This window comes from Diadema antillarum, unplaced genomic scaffold (assembly GCF_040938485.1).
Source record: "Diadema antillarum isolate AM-2024a unplaced genomic scaffold, OU_Dant_1.0 scf00000111, whole genome shotgun sequence".
Lineage (NCBI taxonomy): Eukaryota > Metazoa > Echinodermata > Echinoidea > Diadematoida > Diadematidae > Diadema > Diadema antillarum.
Genome location: NW_027271000.1, coordinates 2,374,255 through 2,394,283, shown reverse-complemented (window position 1 = coordinate 2,394,283; position 20,029 = coordinate 2,374,255). Strand labels below are relative to the sequence as shown.

At 39.1% G+C, this 20,029-nt stretch overlaps 1 protein-coding gene across 1 annotated transcript; it reads right to left on the bottom strand.

Moving 5' to 3' along the window:
• Positions 1-4,180: 4,180 nt before the first annotated feature.
• On the bottom strand, positions 4,181-16,069 carry LOC139719478 (aarF domain-containing protein kinase 1-like). Its single transcript, XM_071630894.1, has 10 exons — positions 15,997-16,069; positions 14,142-14,324; positions 13,569-13,652; positions 12,937-13,140; positions 10,863-11,021; positions 9,088-9,246; positions 8,504-8,620; positions 7,397-7,543; positions 6,676-6,873; positions 4,181-4,630 (listed from the first exon to the last, which is right to left on the bottom strand). Exons 2-10 carry the CDS (start codon positions 14,298-14,300, stop codon positions 4,262-4,264), a joined length of 1,596 nt encoding a protein of 531 aa, XP_071486995.1. The 5' UTR covers positions 14,301-14,324; positions 15,997-16,069; the 3' UTR covers positions 4,181-4,261.
• Positions 16,070-20,029: the final 3,960 nt, after the last annotated feature.

The window sequence follows — 20,029 nt, the reverse complement described above, 5'->3', positions numbered from 1 at the left end:
GGCTGATCGTATGAATGCAGTGTTCCCTCCGTCTCCTTTTCCAAGTCAGCAAGAAATCAAATGCGATGAATAGTTGAAGAATGGGAAACCCGAGTTTCTGCCCAGCCGTGAATTGAGATAGTGAAGCTTTGAAGCTTTTTTTTTCGATCGGTTGCCACTAACTACGTTGCGACTTACACAAACAAATCCAACAGAAGTCAAATGAGTTCGTTAATTCACTCGAGCAAACTCCAATTTGCTTCCTTTTCAGTTAATTAATGTACACGTCGAATTATCAAGTATTATGCGACTCACTTCTGTGGCGGGACAAAAACTTGACTTGCAATGAGCCTTCTGGGGAAATGGGCGAGTCAGCGTTTGCATCCCATGATGCAACAAGTCTTGATGGTGGTCAGCAGCTAACTGGCCAAATGGCACAATTAGAAACCACACGAAAACGTGACAGATGACAACTTTCACTCATTGTGCATGTCCCCCATGGTGTTCTTAAACTACAAATGAAACAAACTCAAGCACAAATTTTACCTGACCAGTAAACCACTTCGCTCCACGAAGGAATCATTCTTGGTGCCAGTGAGGAGGTACTTTCCTATCCAACTCTTGTGACCATTGACATTCTTTGAAAGGTTACCGTTTGAATAAACAGACATGGATTTCATGAACTGAACCTCTTGTAGTTTACCCATATTTTTTGGTGCTTACAACTATCTACAAAGTTACAGATGTTCCTTTCAGGTTATCAAATCACATGAATGTATTTATGAAAAGGAATTAAAACCTAGAAATATGCTGATCATAAAAGTGTGAGAAAAAGAAAGAAGACACCACAAAACACAAAATGTGGATGTTGCAACGTGGAGGCAAGTTCAAGAATGGTGGAGAGGGGAAATGTGTTAATGGTATGTTTGTGTGTTCTTGAGAGAGAGGGAGAGACTATTACAATATGTAGGTTGATACATCAAAAGATATATAAATTTGAAAATATTCGTGCCTCATGAAGTATATGCAGTAGATATCTACAGTATGTCCAAAAAGAAAAATACAATAGGAGTTTTGCATTGATAACACCCAATATGATTAAACCATCTAAATGCTACTTCGGGGTCTTAAAATATAACACCTTAGCTCTATTTTGCAGAAAACCCCATTCAATTCGGGTAAGCGGTCACGGAGAAATGTTGATTGTTGTAAAGCACATCACGAGTCTGATTCTTTGAAGTTTAGAACTTGGATGCTCTTGGAACTGTAAATAATGTGTAAACACAATAGACAGAACTTGGAGGGAAGGGATTCCTGACATGCTCTACAAAAATCCTCATTTCTCTTTGACCGCTGAAGCATACTGAATGGGGTTTTCTGTAAGATGTGGGCAATGAGTTATACATGAAGTTTCGCACCCTGAAATTGTGTTTGGATTGATCCACTATTTTTAAAGTTATCGTTGCAGAGGGTACCGTTGTAATTTTTTGGGGGATATACGGTATATCTATCTATCTATCTATGTGTGTGTGGGTGTGTGTGTGTGTGTGTATATATATATATATATAATATAAAACAGTATATATATATATATACATATATATATATATATATAATATAAAACAGTATATATATATATATACATACATATATATATATATATATATATATATATATATATATATATATATATATATATATATATATATAAATATATATATATATATATATATATAAGTATTGAAACAAGTTCACGCAGTTGACTGCAGGTTCATCCGTATTGCAATAAATACGGATGAACCTGCAGTCAACTGCGTGAACTTGTTTCAATACTTCTGTCTAAAGCTCTTCCTTTGAGGATATTGAGCAGTCTTCATAGTACGATAGAATCACCAAGTGTGCGTATATATAATATATATATATATATATATATATATATATATATATATATATATATATGTGTATATATAATCTGTGCAGCCTGCCACTTTGCTTTTGTCTTTTAACCACAGTAAGATATGACATGTATTGCAGCTGTTACATGGATGATGATATGAAAGACTTCCCAAAATTCATATTCTCTCTTCATGATGCATTAGAACAAAGCAACATGCAAGAAGCCAAAATATGCAAGAACAAAAATGACAATAATAAATGTGTTTCACTGCTGATTTTCCCAAATCACTTTTGGTCTTTATTGTTACCTTAATATCAGGTTACAAAAATGTATCCAGGGAAAAATAATTAAGGAAACACAGCCTTTTCATCAAAAATAAACTATTAATTTCCCAGAAATGAACCTTCCTAATTCCTGCACAAGGTTACTTGTTGGTCTTTTGCACATTAACTTATCAAGTTGTAACTGTAATAAATCTGACATTCACTTGTGATTCCAAGTCATAAATGAATTTGTTTGATATGTCAGAAATCATACAAATTGCTCAGGTAGAGCAAGAAAACGTGTCCTTTTTGGGGGTCTTCTTTTTTAGCAAAATGCTTCAACAAAACTTCTGTGAAGTTGACACATGCACATCCAGTTCATGTAATTAAAATCAAGAAATTATTGCACTTTTGTGACTGTCGGTATTGAGGGGACTACATAACATGCATTTATGTGGTCATTCTACTGTATCCAACGTTCTTTGTAACTCCCTTGCAGGAATCATTAAATAGAAAGGACCTTGCATGTTCATTTATTTTCTCATATAAGGCAACACATCTAGGAAGTATGAGAGGGGATGAGAAAGATATTACAATTTCCAGACAACTAAAACTTACATCGTCTTCGAAAGACTGCTTTCTATGGATCCAATAAACATGACAAATATTTTTTTTTTTTTGAGAATTAGCATTAGTTTTTAGGAATACCAGCCACAGTTTGATAGAATTAACAATTCATCACTTTCTACACCTTATGTCAGAAATTGTAAAGGCAGCACTAGTGTATCTCTGGTAAGAATTCTCATTAACAGACATGTCATTTCTTTCAATGAATTCATATATGCAAATATTGTATACCGGTAGATATTTATGACATTTATTACTAAAGCTTCAATAAAATGACATGATACATGCATATAACTTATCCCAGCACAACACGTGGATATGACTATAATACTGAGTGTATTTATATCAAATATGCACCTCTTTCTGTGAAGCCTTCACGTCAATAAATTTACAGTGTAAAGCTCAAGTTGACCTACCGGACAGAAATAAATCTCTGACTGCTCATTAAAGCAAGTGTTCATTAAATAAACGTTGCATATCTTTTTGAAATTGACACTTTCAGAGCAAAATACAGTACATTCACATATTTTAAGAACTGCTCTTTTTTCCTTCCCAATAGTAATGTCTATTCTGCAATATATTCACTTTAATAAAAAGAGTGGACAACATAATCTTCAGAAAATAAAATCAGGAATACAGTTGTACAATGTCTGCTACCAATTTTAGAAGGAAAACAAAACCACCTTCATTTAAATTTCAATGATAACTTAAGATAATACCTGACTGGCAACACACTCTTTTGTTTTGAAAGACATTCAAAAAATGCAAAAACAATCTTGAGAAGTTACATACTTTGACTGGAAAGGCCTTCAAGTTAAAACATAATGCAATGTTCCATCTCAAGCAAAGTAACGATCAATACAATGCAGTACCATTACTGATATCAATGAGCTTTGCATTGGCCAAAGCATGAATTGACATTGTTGGGTTGAACCTACAGTTAACACTGAAGTGCTAAGAAATTGTTGTGCCAATTGAAAGGAAAGTCAACAGGCATTCATACTGTCCAGTCGCCTACAAACGATTATCTTAGAAGTCAGGAAAATAAGCCGGTGACTACGGTCAAGTTGAGAGTTATATGCAGAAATCAAAAACAAACAAACAAACAATGATAAGAAAGGCAGAAATTAAGGAAGATGAAATAAGATAACTGAGAGTGATTATTTGAAGATACAGAAGAAGAAAATAGAGAGAAAATGTTTTGGTAATATAAAGCTACAGAATCATACGAATCACTTTCAATTTGCATCAAATCTGCAATACAGTGTATTATATTCTGTGAATTTTTGCTTTGCTTGACCATTCACTTAAACAGGAGTTTGTGCTCAGGACGAGACTGCAAGACTGACAAGTATAGGCATTAGTACTTGCACATTGTTTCCAAACAAACGTCTCAATACGATGTATAATGAAAAACTTGCTATGTGACTTTAAATACAATAAATATAACAAGTATCATTTTGCAAATTGGACACTATCTAGAGAAGTCCCTTCATCAACTGATCACTGAGGCAGTGACACCCCTTAAAGTTCGTTGCAGCCATCTTACAAGTGCCGTGCACGTCAACCACAGGTAGAACTCGTACGCTGATATCTGTAGGAGCTTGCAGTCTCGTCGGAACCGCACTGTAAACCGTCCCCACCAACTGGTGTGCTGCAGCAGCTCGTGCTGGGCAACGGCCCTCACGCAGCACCGTGACATATTGATGAAAGAGCTGGCATTTTCGCTGCTACCAAGGGCGTACTCTATACTGCGCAGGAGGTCATTGGTCTTGAGGAGCAGCAGCATCTGGCGAGGGACTTTGTTCAGGAGCTGAGTGATCTCTGTGATGTACATGGCTGCATGCTCCCTAACTTCGCGATCCTGGTCAATAGCAAGACGGAACAAAACAAAACGTGAAATCTTGTGAAGCTCAAGAGACTGCTGTGTGCATAAAAATGCATTTTCCCCTCTCTTGATAAAATATTATGAAAGATTGAAGGGGAGGAGGGAAGTGCCAGGAGGATGCCCTACTTCTCTTCCGTTCTTTCTTTTTTTAAGAGTGATACAAGGAAATGTAGAAATTACGCGGTGCGTAATATATGTCCCCGCCGGAAGTAGCATTTAGTAGCAAAATGTACAATATAGGTAAAAAGATCAAGGTCAAAGGTCAAAGAAGTCAAAGGTCAAAATTCTATGTAGAAGTTTTGAAGCCCTCACCTAGTGCCATCACATAAAGCAAACGGAATCGAAATCGGGTTAGAAATGGCGAAGGAGTAGCATTTTGTAGCCAATGTACAATAAAGGTAAAAAATCAAGATCAAAGGTCAAAGAAGTCAAAGGTCAAAATTCTGTGTAGAAGTTTTGAAGCCCTCACCTAGTGCCATCACATAAAGCAAACGGAATCGAAATCGGGTTAGAAATGGCAAAGGAGTAGCATTTGGTAGCAAAATGTACAATACAGGTCAAAATCAAGGTCAGAGGTCAAAGAAGGCAAAGGTCAAAATTCTGTGTAGAAGTTTTGAAGCCCTCACCTAGTGCCATCACTTAAAGCAAACGGAATTGAAATCGGGTTACAAATGACGAAGGAGTAGCATTTTGTAGCAAAATGTACAATATAGGTCAAAAATCAAGGTCAAAGGTCAAAGAAGTCAAAGGTCAAAATTCTGTGTAGAAGTTTTGAAGCCCTCACCTAGTGCCATCACATAGACAAACGGAATCGAAATCGGGTTAGAAATGGCGAAGGAGCAGCATTTTGTAGGCAATGTACAATATAGGTCAAAAATCAAGGTCAAAGGTCAAAGAAGTCAAAGGTCAAAATTCTGTGTAGAAGTTTTGAAGCCCTCACCTAGTGCCATCATATAAAGCAAACGGAATCAAAATTGGGTTGGAAATGGCGAAGGAGTAGCATTTTGAAGCAAAATGTACAATATAGGTCAAAGGTCAAGGTCAAAGGTCACAACTGAAATTCTGTATACAAGTTTCACAGCTCCCATGTAGTGCTATCATATAAAGCAAACAGAATCAAAATCGGGTTAGAAATGGCGAAGGAGTAGCATTTTGAACATTTTGATCACACACAGACGCACGGACGGACGGACAGACGGACAGACGGACAGACGGACACACACACGTACGGAGCCCGTTTCATAGTCCCCTGCTCGAACTCGTTCGGCGGGGACAATTAAGAATGTCTATCGATGACATATCATATTATGTCAGTCTCCAAACTTGAACACCTACCCAAGGATGGCAGAGCAGTGTGAAAGTTAAAATCAACCACACACATGCAACAAGAAGACATTGATGGAAACTGTATACAAGAATATATGCAATAAACAAATGAATACACTTTCATGTCAACTTAAAATGCTGAAGAAAACTGACACTAACCTTCTCTTTTTTAAAATGGCATTATGCACTTTATTCCTGTACCAACAATAATGCTGCAATAAAGATTATCAATTAGATTACTGATGAATCAGAGTGACGAGATATAGAATGTATACAGCCATTGCCAAATGTACAGATGCATGGCTGAATGGACATAGATACAGTCTGCAACAATATATTCAGACTGTCACACTGTATTTCCTGGCACTTGGCTTACTGAACATCTGCACTGCAATGTACACCATCTTCACTTCCTAAGCAGTATTCCTTGCCTCCTACCACCAATTTTGTAGCAAGGGTTATATAGCATAGATACAGTGTCTTGCATAGTGGTAGTGCCACTATGGTCACTCCTTGAACCTTGGGCCAGCATACTGCGTGTTCCACACACAAACCACACGACTTCAACGATATCCAAACTTCCAAACTTTTTTTTTGTGATTAACATGTGGGAAATCTATGTCAAATTTACAACACATGAGTAAAGTAAAGTAGAGCTGTGTGACATCTCAAACCAATTTGAAATTTCCACACACCTCCTCTTCCGTTCTCTGTTGTTTGTCAATGCCGACAGCTAGCGCCTCCCATGATCTTGCCGTCAACATACAGGCAAATATCCCGTACATGTCCCCGGCACCCAGTGCCTTGCTATAGCGCTTGATGCCTTCCAAGTCAGCTGCTATGATGGACTGCCACAGGTGAGAATAATCCAGCCGAAAGTCATCCGTAAGCGTCTGAAAAAATGAATTTTACAGGAAAACCAAAGGTTTGCAACACCTGACATAGCAACACCAACCAATGTTCTCTCACTAATTGCAGTAATTAAAAAAACATGTCATTTCCACGAACACAATCTTTGTTGATCTTAACAGTATTTTTTTCTTGAAATTAAGCTGTTCCTTTGCCTTATAATCTAGCTAAAAATATAGTCTATTCATTTGCCCTACAATGCATCAAGAACATATAAACTTTGGTGAAAGAGAGTTTTTTTGTTTTTTTTTTAGTTTGCACCAGACAGTGAAACTCCAGAATTTGAGGCAACAGGCATAACACACTATGCGATTGCTTTGTCATACTAAATCCAAGAGCAGTCTTGTGCGAAAGGGTAACACATTCTACCGCTACTCTTCCACTTTGTAATGATAATCTAGAAGAGATGCAGTAAATGTGGCAATCATATGGTCACTGCTGGTCAATTCCCACATGCACATGATAAGGAGAGACCACATAATACTAGCTGACCAGTGTCCAGCATACCTGATATAAGCCATGGTCGAGAAGTACGATCTCCACTTCCATCTTGTCATTGTGCCTCACAAGGACATTGCCAGGATGGGGGTCACAGTGGACATACCCGTGGACGAAAATCATTTCGCTGTACATTTTGCCCAAATTTTGTGTAATCTACAAGGGGAGAGAGAGAAAATAGGAGAAAAGAAAACATGTAACCCGCAAATATGGAAATAAGCTCCTTCACATATCTACAGGCTCATCCTGCAAAAAAAGAAAAAAAAATGCAACATGTTAGTGGTTAAATGCAGCAGCTCAAACTCATGTGTAAATATGACAGCCTATATCGCAAGTGATATATAGTTGTACAGAGAACTCCCGTTGAAAACGAACATGATTATAACGAAATTCTGGTTGTAATAAAATAAAAATTCAGGCTGCATCATTATCAACTCTATGTGTTTCATTGTTTATTTCAGTGTTTGGTTATAATGAAATTTTGATATAATGAAAGAAATCTGCCAGTCCTGAGGACTTCGTTATAACGAGTGTCCACTTAGTCGATACTCTTATGAAGTCATTAATTTACAAGCATAATTCACTGCCTGTGATTCCTTCTAATGCATGTTTATCACTGCACTATGAAACTTCAATCATAAGTTGGCCCATTCAGGGAGATATAGAGACAATGAATACCAGACACAACTAGAATGGTTCGATTATAGATATTTGAGCAAATTTTTTAAAATCATTTAAATTGATATAAATTCAATTTTAGCATGGCGTATGGACATGAATTAGGAATGTGCAATTGTTGTTCAAATCCTGGAACCAAGTGGAATTTTTTATCCAACATTCCAAAGCACAAATACTCTAAAATATTTTTTGACAGATATTTCCTTCAAACAACTCTGCCATAAGACAGGGCTGCACACAAATCCATTTTTTTTTTTCTACTGGTCCAAGCTGTCTGTTGGACCAATTTTATCATGTTTTACTGGTCCATTCCTGAAAAAGTTACTAGTCCGACAGTGATTTTTACTGGTCAGGGACCATCAGACCAGTGCCAGTGTGCAGCAGCGCATAAGAGCACATCTCCATATGTATGTCACACTCTGTGACCACAGAACTTACCTCATTCACATTGATGCCCATCTGGTCCATGAACTGCTTGCTGTCCACCTTGCCACCATCACAATATTCCATCATCAGCACCCTGGGGGAAGAATGCTGCCAGTAAACCTTTGGCACCTGAATTGGGATGACAATGCATTGGGACCAGCGAAATGAAGGTTAACAAAAGATTTTGAATCGGGAGAATAACTTAAAGTACATAATATATAATTTCAGGGGAACTTTTGTAGAAGGCACTAACTCTTTGACACACAAAAGACTAAGTGTCAAAAGGCATAATTATGATATGCATAATCTTGTTTTTCATTATTATTATATTATTCCATGCACAGCTGATTATCTTTGTTTTACAGATCACCAGTTATAATACTTTTGTTTTCAAAAGCACTCTCTTCAAGATAATACCAAGTCCTTTCATTCACTCATCATACCATATCCCTTTAAAGAAAGTTTCAGTTATTTGTAATTAAACAATTATGTTTAAGTGAGAATTGAAAGAAAACAAACCAACAATCAAACTTGGGTGGGAATTTACATGCAAGGACAAGAACCATTGTGCCTGCTGTCATCATTCATCATATCACCTTCAAAAACTTGAAGTGTTGCAGCATTTTGGCAACCTTTTCTGCATTCTTGCCCTCTTTGTGAAAGTCCAGCTCTAATGGCAGTTTCTCCCGCATTTCCTCCGCCAGCCAAAGAAACTCAAACTCTGGGAAGATCCTTGCCACAGCATTGAGAAGAAACTGCAAAATGATTACCAATGAATAAAGTCAAATTGATTAGATTTGCCTATCTCTTACCATCTCTTTTTAAGTGGGTCAGAGAAGGTAGCCACACACATACACATGCATAAAAATTCATTCAATGCTCAATATGGACTGTTGAGCATATAGTCAATATATATATATATATATATACAGTGGAAACTCGATATAACGAGATGGTCGGGACCGAGTCATTTTCCTCGTTATAGCCGATATCTCGTTATATCAGTAGGCATAAAAGAAGGCATAACATAAAGACATTAATTTGCACATGTGGGACTACCCATCATATTTCAATCAATACTGATAACTTGATATTGTGTGTGAGGGAATTACTCACCTTTATGGGTAAGAAGATGTTTTTCGCCAAGGAAATCCATTATCAAGTCACGAATGTGTTTCTTATTAATTGTAGATGTTTGAATTTGTAAATTTATAAAGCTTGCGATTGTATCAAGATCGTATGTGGATTGGTATGTGGTTATCGTATGGGTGTGTGTTGTATGGAAGCTTGAATATGGGCTGCACAACGTTGTGTGTGTATGTGACACATTCTGTATGTACATTATGACTGCGTGTGTGTGAAGATGGGGAATTCCCTATGTAGAAAGCCAATCACAGCATCAGATTGTCTCATTCCTGCTAAACGTCATGATGATGTCATGCATACATTATGGCCGTCCCACCACATTTTCTGCATGTATCAGTGTGCGCGCACACACACACTTACACGTACAACATGCAGTGCTAGCTGGAGTGCACTGACTAGTGTACAAGACTGTTTTTGGCGCATCAAGCTTTACAATCTCGGAAGATGATAGCACAGGCGAAGTAAAGCTTTACCGAAGGCATTTTGCTTTACCTCGCTATAGCAGGTTTGATTGGCTATGTTTTTCTTTGTTTGGAAGTCACAAAATTTATCTCGTTATAGCAGTTATTTCGTTACAGCCGATCTCGCTATAAGAGTAGCATTTTACATAGACTTGTGTGGAAGGAAATTTGGGACCTGGAAAATTTCCTCGTTATAACCGATATCTCGTTATAGCAGTGTTCGTTATACCGAGTTTCCCCTGTATATATATATATACAGGGCTCGACACTAACGGTGGCCCAGGGCCACCAAAAATGCACATCGGGCCACCAAAATTTCAGAAATGATGCATTTGGTGGCCATCAAAAAAGGTAGGATGTTTGCCTTTGGGCCACCAAAAATAAAAGTTAGTGTGGAGCCCTGATATGTATATATATATATATAATATATATATATCTATTAATTGAATGCACAAACATTTTTGACAGTATTGGCACAACTGATCGCTACTTACGCCTTAACTCCGCAAGGAACAGTTGGGTACAGTTTGGTATCAGGGTGAAAATCTTTTTGATTTGGTGCCACACTTTCGTGAGAGCAAACTTTCTTCCTACCTTACATAGAACAGGTTGCATGAAAGCCAATACAAAATAATATTATACAGTAACAAATAGCATAATAAAGTAGCTTAACTGCATCCAGTGACATTGGGAGCATTGAAAGATCTGCTAAATTTTGCTTTTTGCCCTAACAGAGTGACTGGTCAAAGGAGTCAATCACATACCTCGACCGTTTGCATATCCACCTCTGAGTAGGCCTTGACATTTGGGTGCTGGACTTTGACGGCTACTGGGGTTCCATCTTTCAAGACTGCCTTGTGGACCTGAGCCAATGAGGCAGTTCCAACAGGCTCTGGGGAAAACTCGTTGAACACATCACCAACCTAATGATGTGAAATAGAGCACAACAACAACTTGACTATAGTTGCTAAATCACTGACAAAAAGACAACAAACACATGATTTTTAAACTATTTGTGACCCGCCACAACGGTTTCAGGCAAAAGTCGCAAGAGCAAATTCCCTCCTAGGCGGGGTACAAAGATTTTGACCATTATTTTTGTCAATTTCGGTTTTTTGCAGAAATCGAATCTTTGATATGTTTTCTACATCTACACTAAATTTCATAGCATAAGACTAAGTTTTTCCTATCGAAAATGGAATTTTAAGCACCCTATGTTGGATCGCACTCGTCAGTTTCGAGCTTCTTTCGAACGCCGCGCCAATATCCCCAGTGTTGCTACGGCGCAGGGTCTGCATGCGATTGGCTGGTGCGTCGCATACATTTACATAATTCGGCTTTCGGAGACACCAGTTGCAGCGTTTGGGGAATGCTTTGTCCACGCCTGCACGATTACATGCTCCATTGTTCTTGCTATAGTGGCTTATATACGCTCGCTCTGATGTAGTGCGTGCTCTTCGTTTGGTTTTCTATCCAAACTATTCTAACGCAATGTTCGACAATGGAAGTGAAACAAAAACCATGTAGCATGACATAATCGTGTGAAAAGAAAACTAAATAATATTCTCAAATTTGTATACTTGTACATGTCGTAAAAATTATGACAGCAGACTGACTCAATGGAAGGTAGATAAGAGGAAAGGAGCAGTCATATGTGACCAATTACATTCAAATACTACACGTCAAGATCGCATCAAACTAACGAGTCGTGTTTGTTTGTTTTAATTTAATTAGCACCACCAAACAAAGCAACATATATGCATGTCTTGTAAAGGCAAAACAAACAGGAAGCGTGACCCTTGCCAGCACTAGCAATTTTCTGCCTTCAAATGGGTCGCCAATGATAAAGACAAATCAACCACAATGAAAACGCGATGTACATGTGTGGATTCGCCACCGCTCCTGTTACATGCACACAGTCGTGGCGTGTGGATGCCACTGCGTAATGCGTGCACCATACACGTCATGTACATGTACACTATACATGCAATTATCGTATTCCCCATCTTGAAAGACGTACTGGTAAACAAACCCGAGCAAAACGCATTGTTTTTCGGCTCCATACGCTGAGCTCCGAGGAAGGTGCCCGGGAAATTTGACTCTCTCAGTGAGCCAATCAGAAGGCGATGTGGTTGCTAAAGGCGGGGCTTAACATCGATTGGCACCATCATACGGATGGGTGATTTTCCCCTCGCATCGCCTCTCGGACATTGTCTTTGAGAAAGAGGTGAATCTTCAAAGCCTGTTTTCTCGCAATTTTGTCAGGCTAACAACTTAAAAAGTGCATTTTATTTCTCTTTCTATGCCCACTTATGGTGCCGAAGAATACAAGTGTTTTATATCAATGCAAAGCTTAGGAAATGGGCAATGTGATTCAGTGAAAAAATGAATTTTCAAAATTCCCGACTTTTGCCTGAAACCGTTGTCGCCGGTCACATTTATTCTTTTGATATTGTTGAAAAACCCTCCAGCCTCAGAGTTGTGAGGTAGCTTTATCGTTGCTTCACATTATTTGCCAATGTAGTTGCACATGGTATCATTACAAAAAAAACATGTAAAACTTTACGATTACACATTCTTTAATCTTCTGCCCAGTACAATGCAACATTTACAATTCTGTTTGTTCACTGTATTTTTTAAAGTTAACTTTAATATAGAGTGGTTATTCCTTATGGCCAGTCTTCAGGGCCAGTCTAATTCACAGTTTGAGCTTTGTTGTGATCCATTCTCTTTTGCTTGCAATCGGCGAATTTGGCAAATGTAGTGGGGAATGTAAAAGACAACTTCTGGCTTTTCATCGTCTTTTTGAAGGCAGAATACTGACATTTTCGTTCTTACCTTGACACCCAAGTCTTCCTCAACCACCCTCGTGATTTCCTTGAATGAAGACTGCGGGGCATTGTTGTGGAGGACCTTCATGGTTTCAACATACTCCTTGGGTAACAGGTAGTCCAGTGCACCGACATGCTGGCCAAGCTTGATGAAGACCCCACCATTAGAGCAGCACAGTCTGCACAGTCTCTCTGCTGACCGCTGGTGAACCTAAAGTTTAAAAGGGCAGGTTACATGGACATGAATAAAAAGTCATGGGATATGATGACAATGGTTTTTGACAGTGGATACTGATACCATCACTTGGAAAGAGTAGATGACAACTATAATTTGTGTGATTTCTATGCAAATATCAAATTTTAAAGGAGAAAAGTTAAGACTTGTGCACCGATGTGTAGCTTTAAGTACATTTGGTAGTTTCTTTTAGTAAATTAGAGTAAATGATGATGGGTTTTATTTTAACCTTTAAATGTGCAGCATGCACAAAATAGGATTGAACAGTAATTTCCAGGTGAAAAATGACACTTGCCTGTTTATGAACGTGTAAAAAAATAATTGAGCATGTTTGATATTATGAAGCTTTTGCATGAATTACAAAATGGTAAAGCTGTCGTAGAATATCCATCATAATGACTCACCTTTGACATGCAATCTTGATAGACATCAGACCCTTTCTCCTTTCCCATTAAACTCAATTTGTAGTCAACCACAATTGCTCCTGCCTGGGAATCAATATAAACAAGAAAAAACAAAATTCGAGTACTTAGATAGTTGAAAATAATTCTTTATGTGCTTGCATTGAATGAAACTTACTGGTTTTATTGGATCATGTTGCATAAGATAGAGGAACTTTACATGAGTGATGACACGGAAAGTTAAGATATTCATGATCCTAACCATTTCAACATTGTCATCACCATTTATACTTTTATGCCTACTTTTATCTATCTGAAGTAGTGATGGCCAGAATAACTTATTCTATTACACATGTCATCAATCTTTATAGACATCACCACATGGATTTACAGATACAAGATTACTCAGGTCCTTTAGCTGTGACACCAACAGGATGCATGCAAACGCTACTACAAATGCCATTATATTGCCTCTTAGTAACTGCCTGCAATGTGCAGTCAGTGTCAGTTGCAACTTGACCAACATCATTAGAAACTAATGGTTCTGTCACTACAGTCACCTCACTGCAAACTTACCGCAAAGAAGGCTCGACCAAATCTGACAATGCCAACAGATGACCAATCAATATAGCCCTGTTTTGTTGCCACTGTTACACCTATCCCACCAGTCACACCTAGAAGGGACCCAGTTACCCATGGGTTGCGAAGGCTGGATCTTATTAGCTTGGCAGCCATCTCCCTACATTAAATTGTATGCACCTGCAGGAGAGAAAGAAATAACTTTCAAAAGTAATGTAGCTAAACATTTGAACAATTCATCAGGATCTGTGCTGTTTTATAGAAGCCACTCCACAATACTTTCCTTGGAAAAAACAGAATTTGAAGTTACTTGATACTGCACCTAAATTTCTGAAAGTTTTACCACATTAAATTAATTGCATTATGCATGAGTATGAGATATATATACCACCTCAAAGAATTTAAGTAAATTCTTGTTATGTATATTGCAATGCATCAAATTTGGTGGTTGCAAATTTTTTTACATAATTGCACACTTTATTTAGGTGAGCACAAGAACAATTTCATTAACTTTTATATCTATATTCTTACTGATACATAAGTGACTATAGATAACTACTATCAAAAACTCATTTCAATAGTGTTTATCATTCTAGTTTCAATACTTTCAGTCTGTCACTTAAAAAAATCTGATGTCTGCCCGGGCTGGCTTAAACTTAAGTCTTCAAACGGAGAGAGGTAAAGTGATAAAGTAGAACTTAGAATATCTCTAGAATCAAGAGAAGAACTCTGTGCTAGATCTTGAAGGGGCACTCCAGCTGATTTTCGTAATTTCACACCAACAAGTACATAAAAAATAAATACTGCAATAGATTTGTAGAATTTATTGTGATCCTCGAGCAGACAAAACAATATTCTGAAGTTCTAAGAAAAAAAACACAATGAATCATACTGAACAAGGATAGCAAAATAGGACTTACGAGACCAATTTCTAGATCACGTAGATGTTCAAATGCATTAAAAGTCTTAGAATCATCCAGAGTTCCCCTCTAACGAAGAAAGATTCAACACTATTAACATAAAAATTGCATAACATGTCTCAGTCCATCCCACAAAATCTTGAATTTATTCACCCTCTCAAGCCTCCATGTTCATACTTGGTTATCATCCTGTGAAGGTGAGAGCAGCGGGTACAAAAACCACGAAAAGGTGACAGTCGGATCCAGTCATAGAATCTACATTATAATATTATCAACCAAAAAATAGATCTGTATCTAGACTAGTCGTCGGGAATACTGTATGTTCTGCAGAGACTGCATCTGCATCTGGCTTCATGGATCGCCTCGAGAGTCGATAAAGTAAAAAATTTGATGATCAAAAGACTCCTCCAGACAGTTCAAGAGAACCATAGAAGCCACCTAAAGACTACAAGTAGACTCCTAGTGTAGTCCTATATGACAGAGATCTTTTTAAATTCACTTGCACAATGAATGAGCACATGCACATTGCCCGCATTTGTGTAATTATGTAAGCTTCTTATTTTACACTCGAAACAGCACTAAGGCTTGCAGCACAAGCAAATTACATCCACTGTCAGACACACCACACCACAACCAAACCTTCATCCAGTTGCTGAACAGGCTTTGATGAGAAGCACCGTAGAGGTAAAAGTAGAAGACAGATTTTCTGTCTAACATTATTATTGCATAATTTCAATAAGCAGAACTGTCACGATACGTCGATTAGCATAAGTGGGACTATTCACCTTGAGCCGGGCGTCGAGTACGAGTCTGGTTCGAACACGATCTCAAAATCATTGCCATTTCTTTTGACGCAACAAGATATAACTCAAGGTTAGCCTCTCATGGCATTCTGAAAGCGTAATGTCAGCTTAAACAAAGGCAGAACTTACACTGAAAATGGTAAAATACGGCATCACGATGAAAATTGTTGCCAGGTGCTACTTCTGTCACTCAGTCAGCATGTCAGCGCACGTAATCGTTACGCAATAGAAAATTGTTTATAGTCTTTCGTCAAGCCGTTTTATGTATTATCATAACGTTTATTCTACTGACATAGAAATATCAGAGAGGTAAACAAGTACACTGTATCACGATACACGTACCATCCTCCGCTTGGACAGACCATGGAGCTACTCTGTTAGTAGCTCCATGGACAGACCATGGAGCTGTATAGGCCTATCTCCACGGACAGACTGACACCATCATCAAAGGACCACGGAACATTTTTTAGTGTTTGTGTGTGTACATTTCTTTTCATTAAGGGGATGGTACTCACTGGTTTCCGTCTTGACGATCATGATTTTGAGATGAGCTAGAATATCCTTTGTAATATGAAAGAGTGTATAATTTTATAGAGGAATTCAGTTTATTCTATGAAAATACGTATGCAACTTTGTTTATTGTATCATTTTTTTTTTGCAATTGATAATCTCATCATTTTCGTTTCTGCATCGTGTATATTGTCTAACTTCATTCATATGATTATATTTCAAGGAATTTGTTGGATGCTCCAGCATTTAATGAAACAAATGAACGATATGTAAAGAGACAGAACCTATGTATCGTAATTGATTATGTTTATGATCCTCTTTTTTTTTCTTTTACACGGACTCCCACTTTCAATTTCCTTCTCTTTCTCTCGATCCCACCCTCATTTCTGCCTCTCTAAACCCCTTTTGTCTTTCTTCTCTTCCTCCCTTCGTCTCTATAAACTTTAATAAAACTTAAGGGGGGGGGGGGGGCGTGCCCGGTGTGCCCCCGCCTTGATCCGCCACTGCTTGAAACAACATTAGGCCTACTCTATCCCCCATACCCCCCCCCCCAACCGTTGCATTCTGCTTCTCCTATTTTGCTATATAATGGGTTCCATGGTCCATTAAATTTGTCTTGTTTGGCTTCTTTTGTTTTGATCTCCTCCAAGACTACATTAATTCCTTTGACCATCAGGATATCGAGAGCAAAATTGATACACTCCATCGTCAGGGGCCGCGGCACATTTTTTTTTTTTTTTTTTTTTTTGGGGGGGGGGGGGGGAGTGGGGTGCAGGACCAAGGGGGGTCAAGGTCAATAGCCATATGTCAGTCCCTGCATGATCGATGAGTCAATTCCATGGAGTAGTAGTACAATTATTGTATTTATAGCGGAATATAGTAGTAGTGGTAGTGACAGTCGTATAGTCGTACAGTTGTAGTAGTAGTATAGTATACGATAATAATGTCTCCCCCCCCCCCAAAAAAAAAAAAACAACAACAACAACAAACAAACAAACAGATTTTCGCATTGATAACACCCAATTGGATTAAACTGTCTAAATGCTACGCCAGGGTGTTAAAATATAACATCTTATAAATTAGCTCTATTTTGCAGAAAACCCCATTTTAAGCGGTAACGGAGAAATGTGAATTGTTGTAAAGCATGCCATGAGTCTGATTCTTCCAAGTTTAGCACTTCGATGCTCTTGTGTGTGAATACAATAGACAGAACTTGGAGGGAAGAGATTCCTGACATGCTTTACAAAATTCCTCATATCTCTTTGACACCGAAGCAAATCGAATAGTTTCATACCCTGAAATGCGGCTGAATCTGTATTTAGATTGATCACTGTTTTTAAAGATATCATTGCGGAAGGTCCCGTTGTATTTGGGGGGGGGGGGGGCATACGGTAGTATAGGAGCTATAATTATACTGTAGACAGAAGGATCCGTCTGTCCGGAGGAGTCTTTAATATTTTTTTGACGTTTTCGCTCTCGAGGGTCTCCGTGAAGCCAGACGCAGTTTCCCCGGAACATATTATCCCCGACGACCAGATACAGACCGATTTTTCGGTCAAAGCTATAATAGTATAGTATGCTAGTAGTATATATACCAAGGAGGTACTAGGCGAGCTCGCCTAGTACCTCCTTGCTCATAGTAGCAGCGTCCAGCACAAACACGGCACGTCCTCCGGAGGACGTGCCGTGTTTGTGCTAGACGGTCTAGCACGAACTTCACGCCGTGTCATCCACTGTTCATGATGTGTTCACGCCGAGTCTAGCTTTCATACTGCAGTGGTCTGAGATGAACACGACACGTCCTCCGGAGGACGTGTCGTGTTTTTGGCCAATATGAAAAGGGTATTGATTTAGGCTGCCAACTCTCTATACCGGTATACCGGTAACGACTTTTTAGGTCGAGCCAATAATGATAATTAAAAACGTCTGAAACACAGACTACTATGGCTTGCGAGGTGCTGGGCTTATAAGTACATCTGTATCGTATTTCGAGTGGAGCTCGGCCAACTCGGAGGTCAGTGGCTACCCTCGTCAAGAGTACGAGTGTACTCAAATACCCATGCACAGTGCAATGTATGTGACAGTGGTGGTGAAACATAATGTCAATATCCCTTGCACGCTGCTATGGTTGGTGCGTTTCGTAAACATAAAAGGAGTGAACCTGCAGCTTACGAAGCGGAATGACAGCGTTCATCCCTGTTGCTCGTCTAGAGGTGCGACAACTAGCTCTGACCCTCTGAATTTATAACTGGCGCCCTCTGGGGCTTCGAGCTTCATCTTGAGTCAAGTTCAAGGCAAGGTTAGTCTCCGGTAAATTAACAGCATGCACCAGGGGCCCGTTGCATAAAACTCCAACCGGATTTTTTTCCGGTTGAAATCACAAAATTCCGGTTGGAAGCTCCCAACCAGAGTTTTTATGCAACGGATTTTACATCCTTATGTTAGCAACCTTAAAAAATTCAGGTTGGGCAAATCCCAACCTGAATTTTTTTAAGGTTGCTAAAAAGTTTTATGCAACGGGACCCAGCTGATTTTGCTAGTTGCTGTCGGCAGGCGCCAGGCCCAGCCAGGGGAGGTGCAGGCAGGGAGGTGTGCTCCGGGATCCCTGGTATGAGAGCATAGCTAGAGCTAGAGAGACTTTCACACCTCCCTGCCTGCGTATTGCCCCTGCCCTGGCCCGTAGAGCTCCAACGGATGGCTTCGCTTTGCGTACTGCTAGTATACCATGGCCGCCCACCGTGCTGTGTGGTACATTGCCATTGGGCACTGGACGGGGTTATGTAACATCCTATCCCTGGCCAGTAGGGCTTGTGTGTGTGTGTGTGTGGGTAGGAGTTGTTCCAAGGCAAGGGGCATTGGACGCCATGTTCATTCAATCAGTGGTCTTGCATGCTTTGGTGTGGTTCCAGAGACTCCAACTCTCCCGTTTTCGACGGGAGATCTCCCGCCGAAAACCCATTTTTTGCAAAATCTCCCGTTCTCCCGTTTGAGAAAGGATTTCTTACATATTTTCTATTGTATGTTGAAAAAATAAGCCTTATATAGCAAGAGAGAGCATCTAGAACCCTAACTATACACAGCCCAGTCGCTGTACATGGTACGTCGCGACAGCTGTTTTCGCATAGCATAACAGCGTCTGGTCGGGCTACTAGAACCCTGGAAATTTCGCGCTTCGCACACATCAACTTTGAGTTTCCCGTTTGCTAAGGGTTTCAGGCGGGAGAATCTCCAGATCAGAAGGTACTTTGGGTTGGAGTCTCTGTGGTTCGGACCCATCTGATCATATATTTGTCGTGTGTAAAATCTTGAAACTATAAAACACACAGTAAGCGAGCGCCTTGCGCTGTAAACAACACAAAGTGCGCTATAAATTCTTCACTGCATGCTGAACCGTTCGATTACCATGCATATATCACTAAATGTTTATTTTTCTCACTATTTTAATTGAAAACTTTCTCAAAATACCTTACCACCATGAGAGTGCAACAGATCGTTGAATTTCAATTCTAAACTAATTCAAATACATCCTCGAGAAGGAGGGGCACTCCATCCTACACCTTCCCCCCGCTATACACTCTAGTCATAATCTATTTACGCAGTGAAAAGACGAAAACAGCAGATATCTGATGTCATTCATGTTTGAATGGTCTCA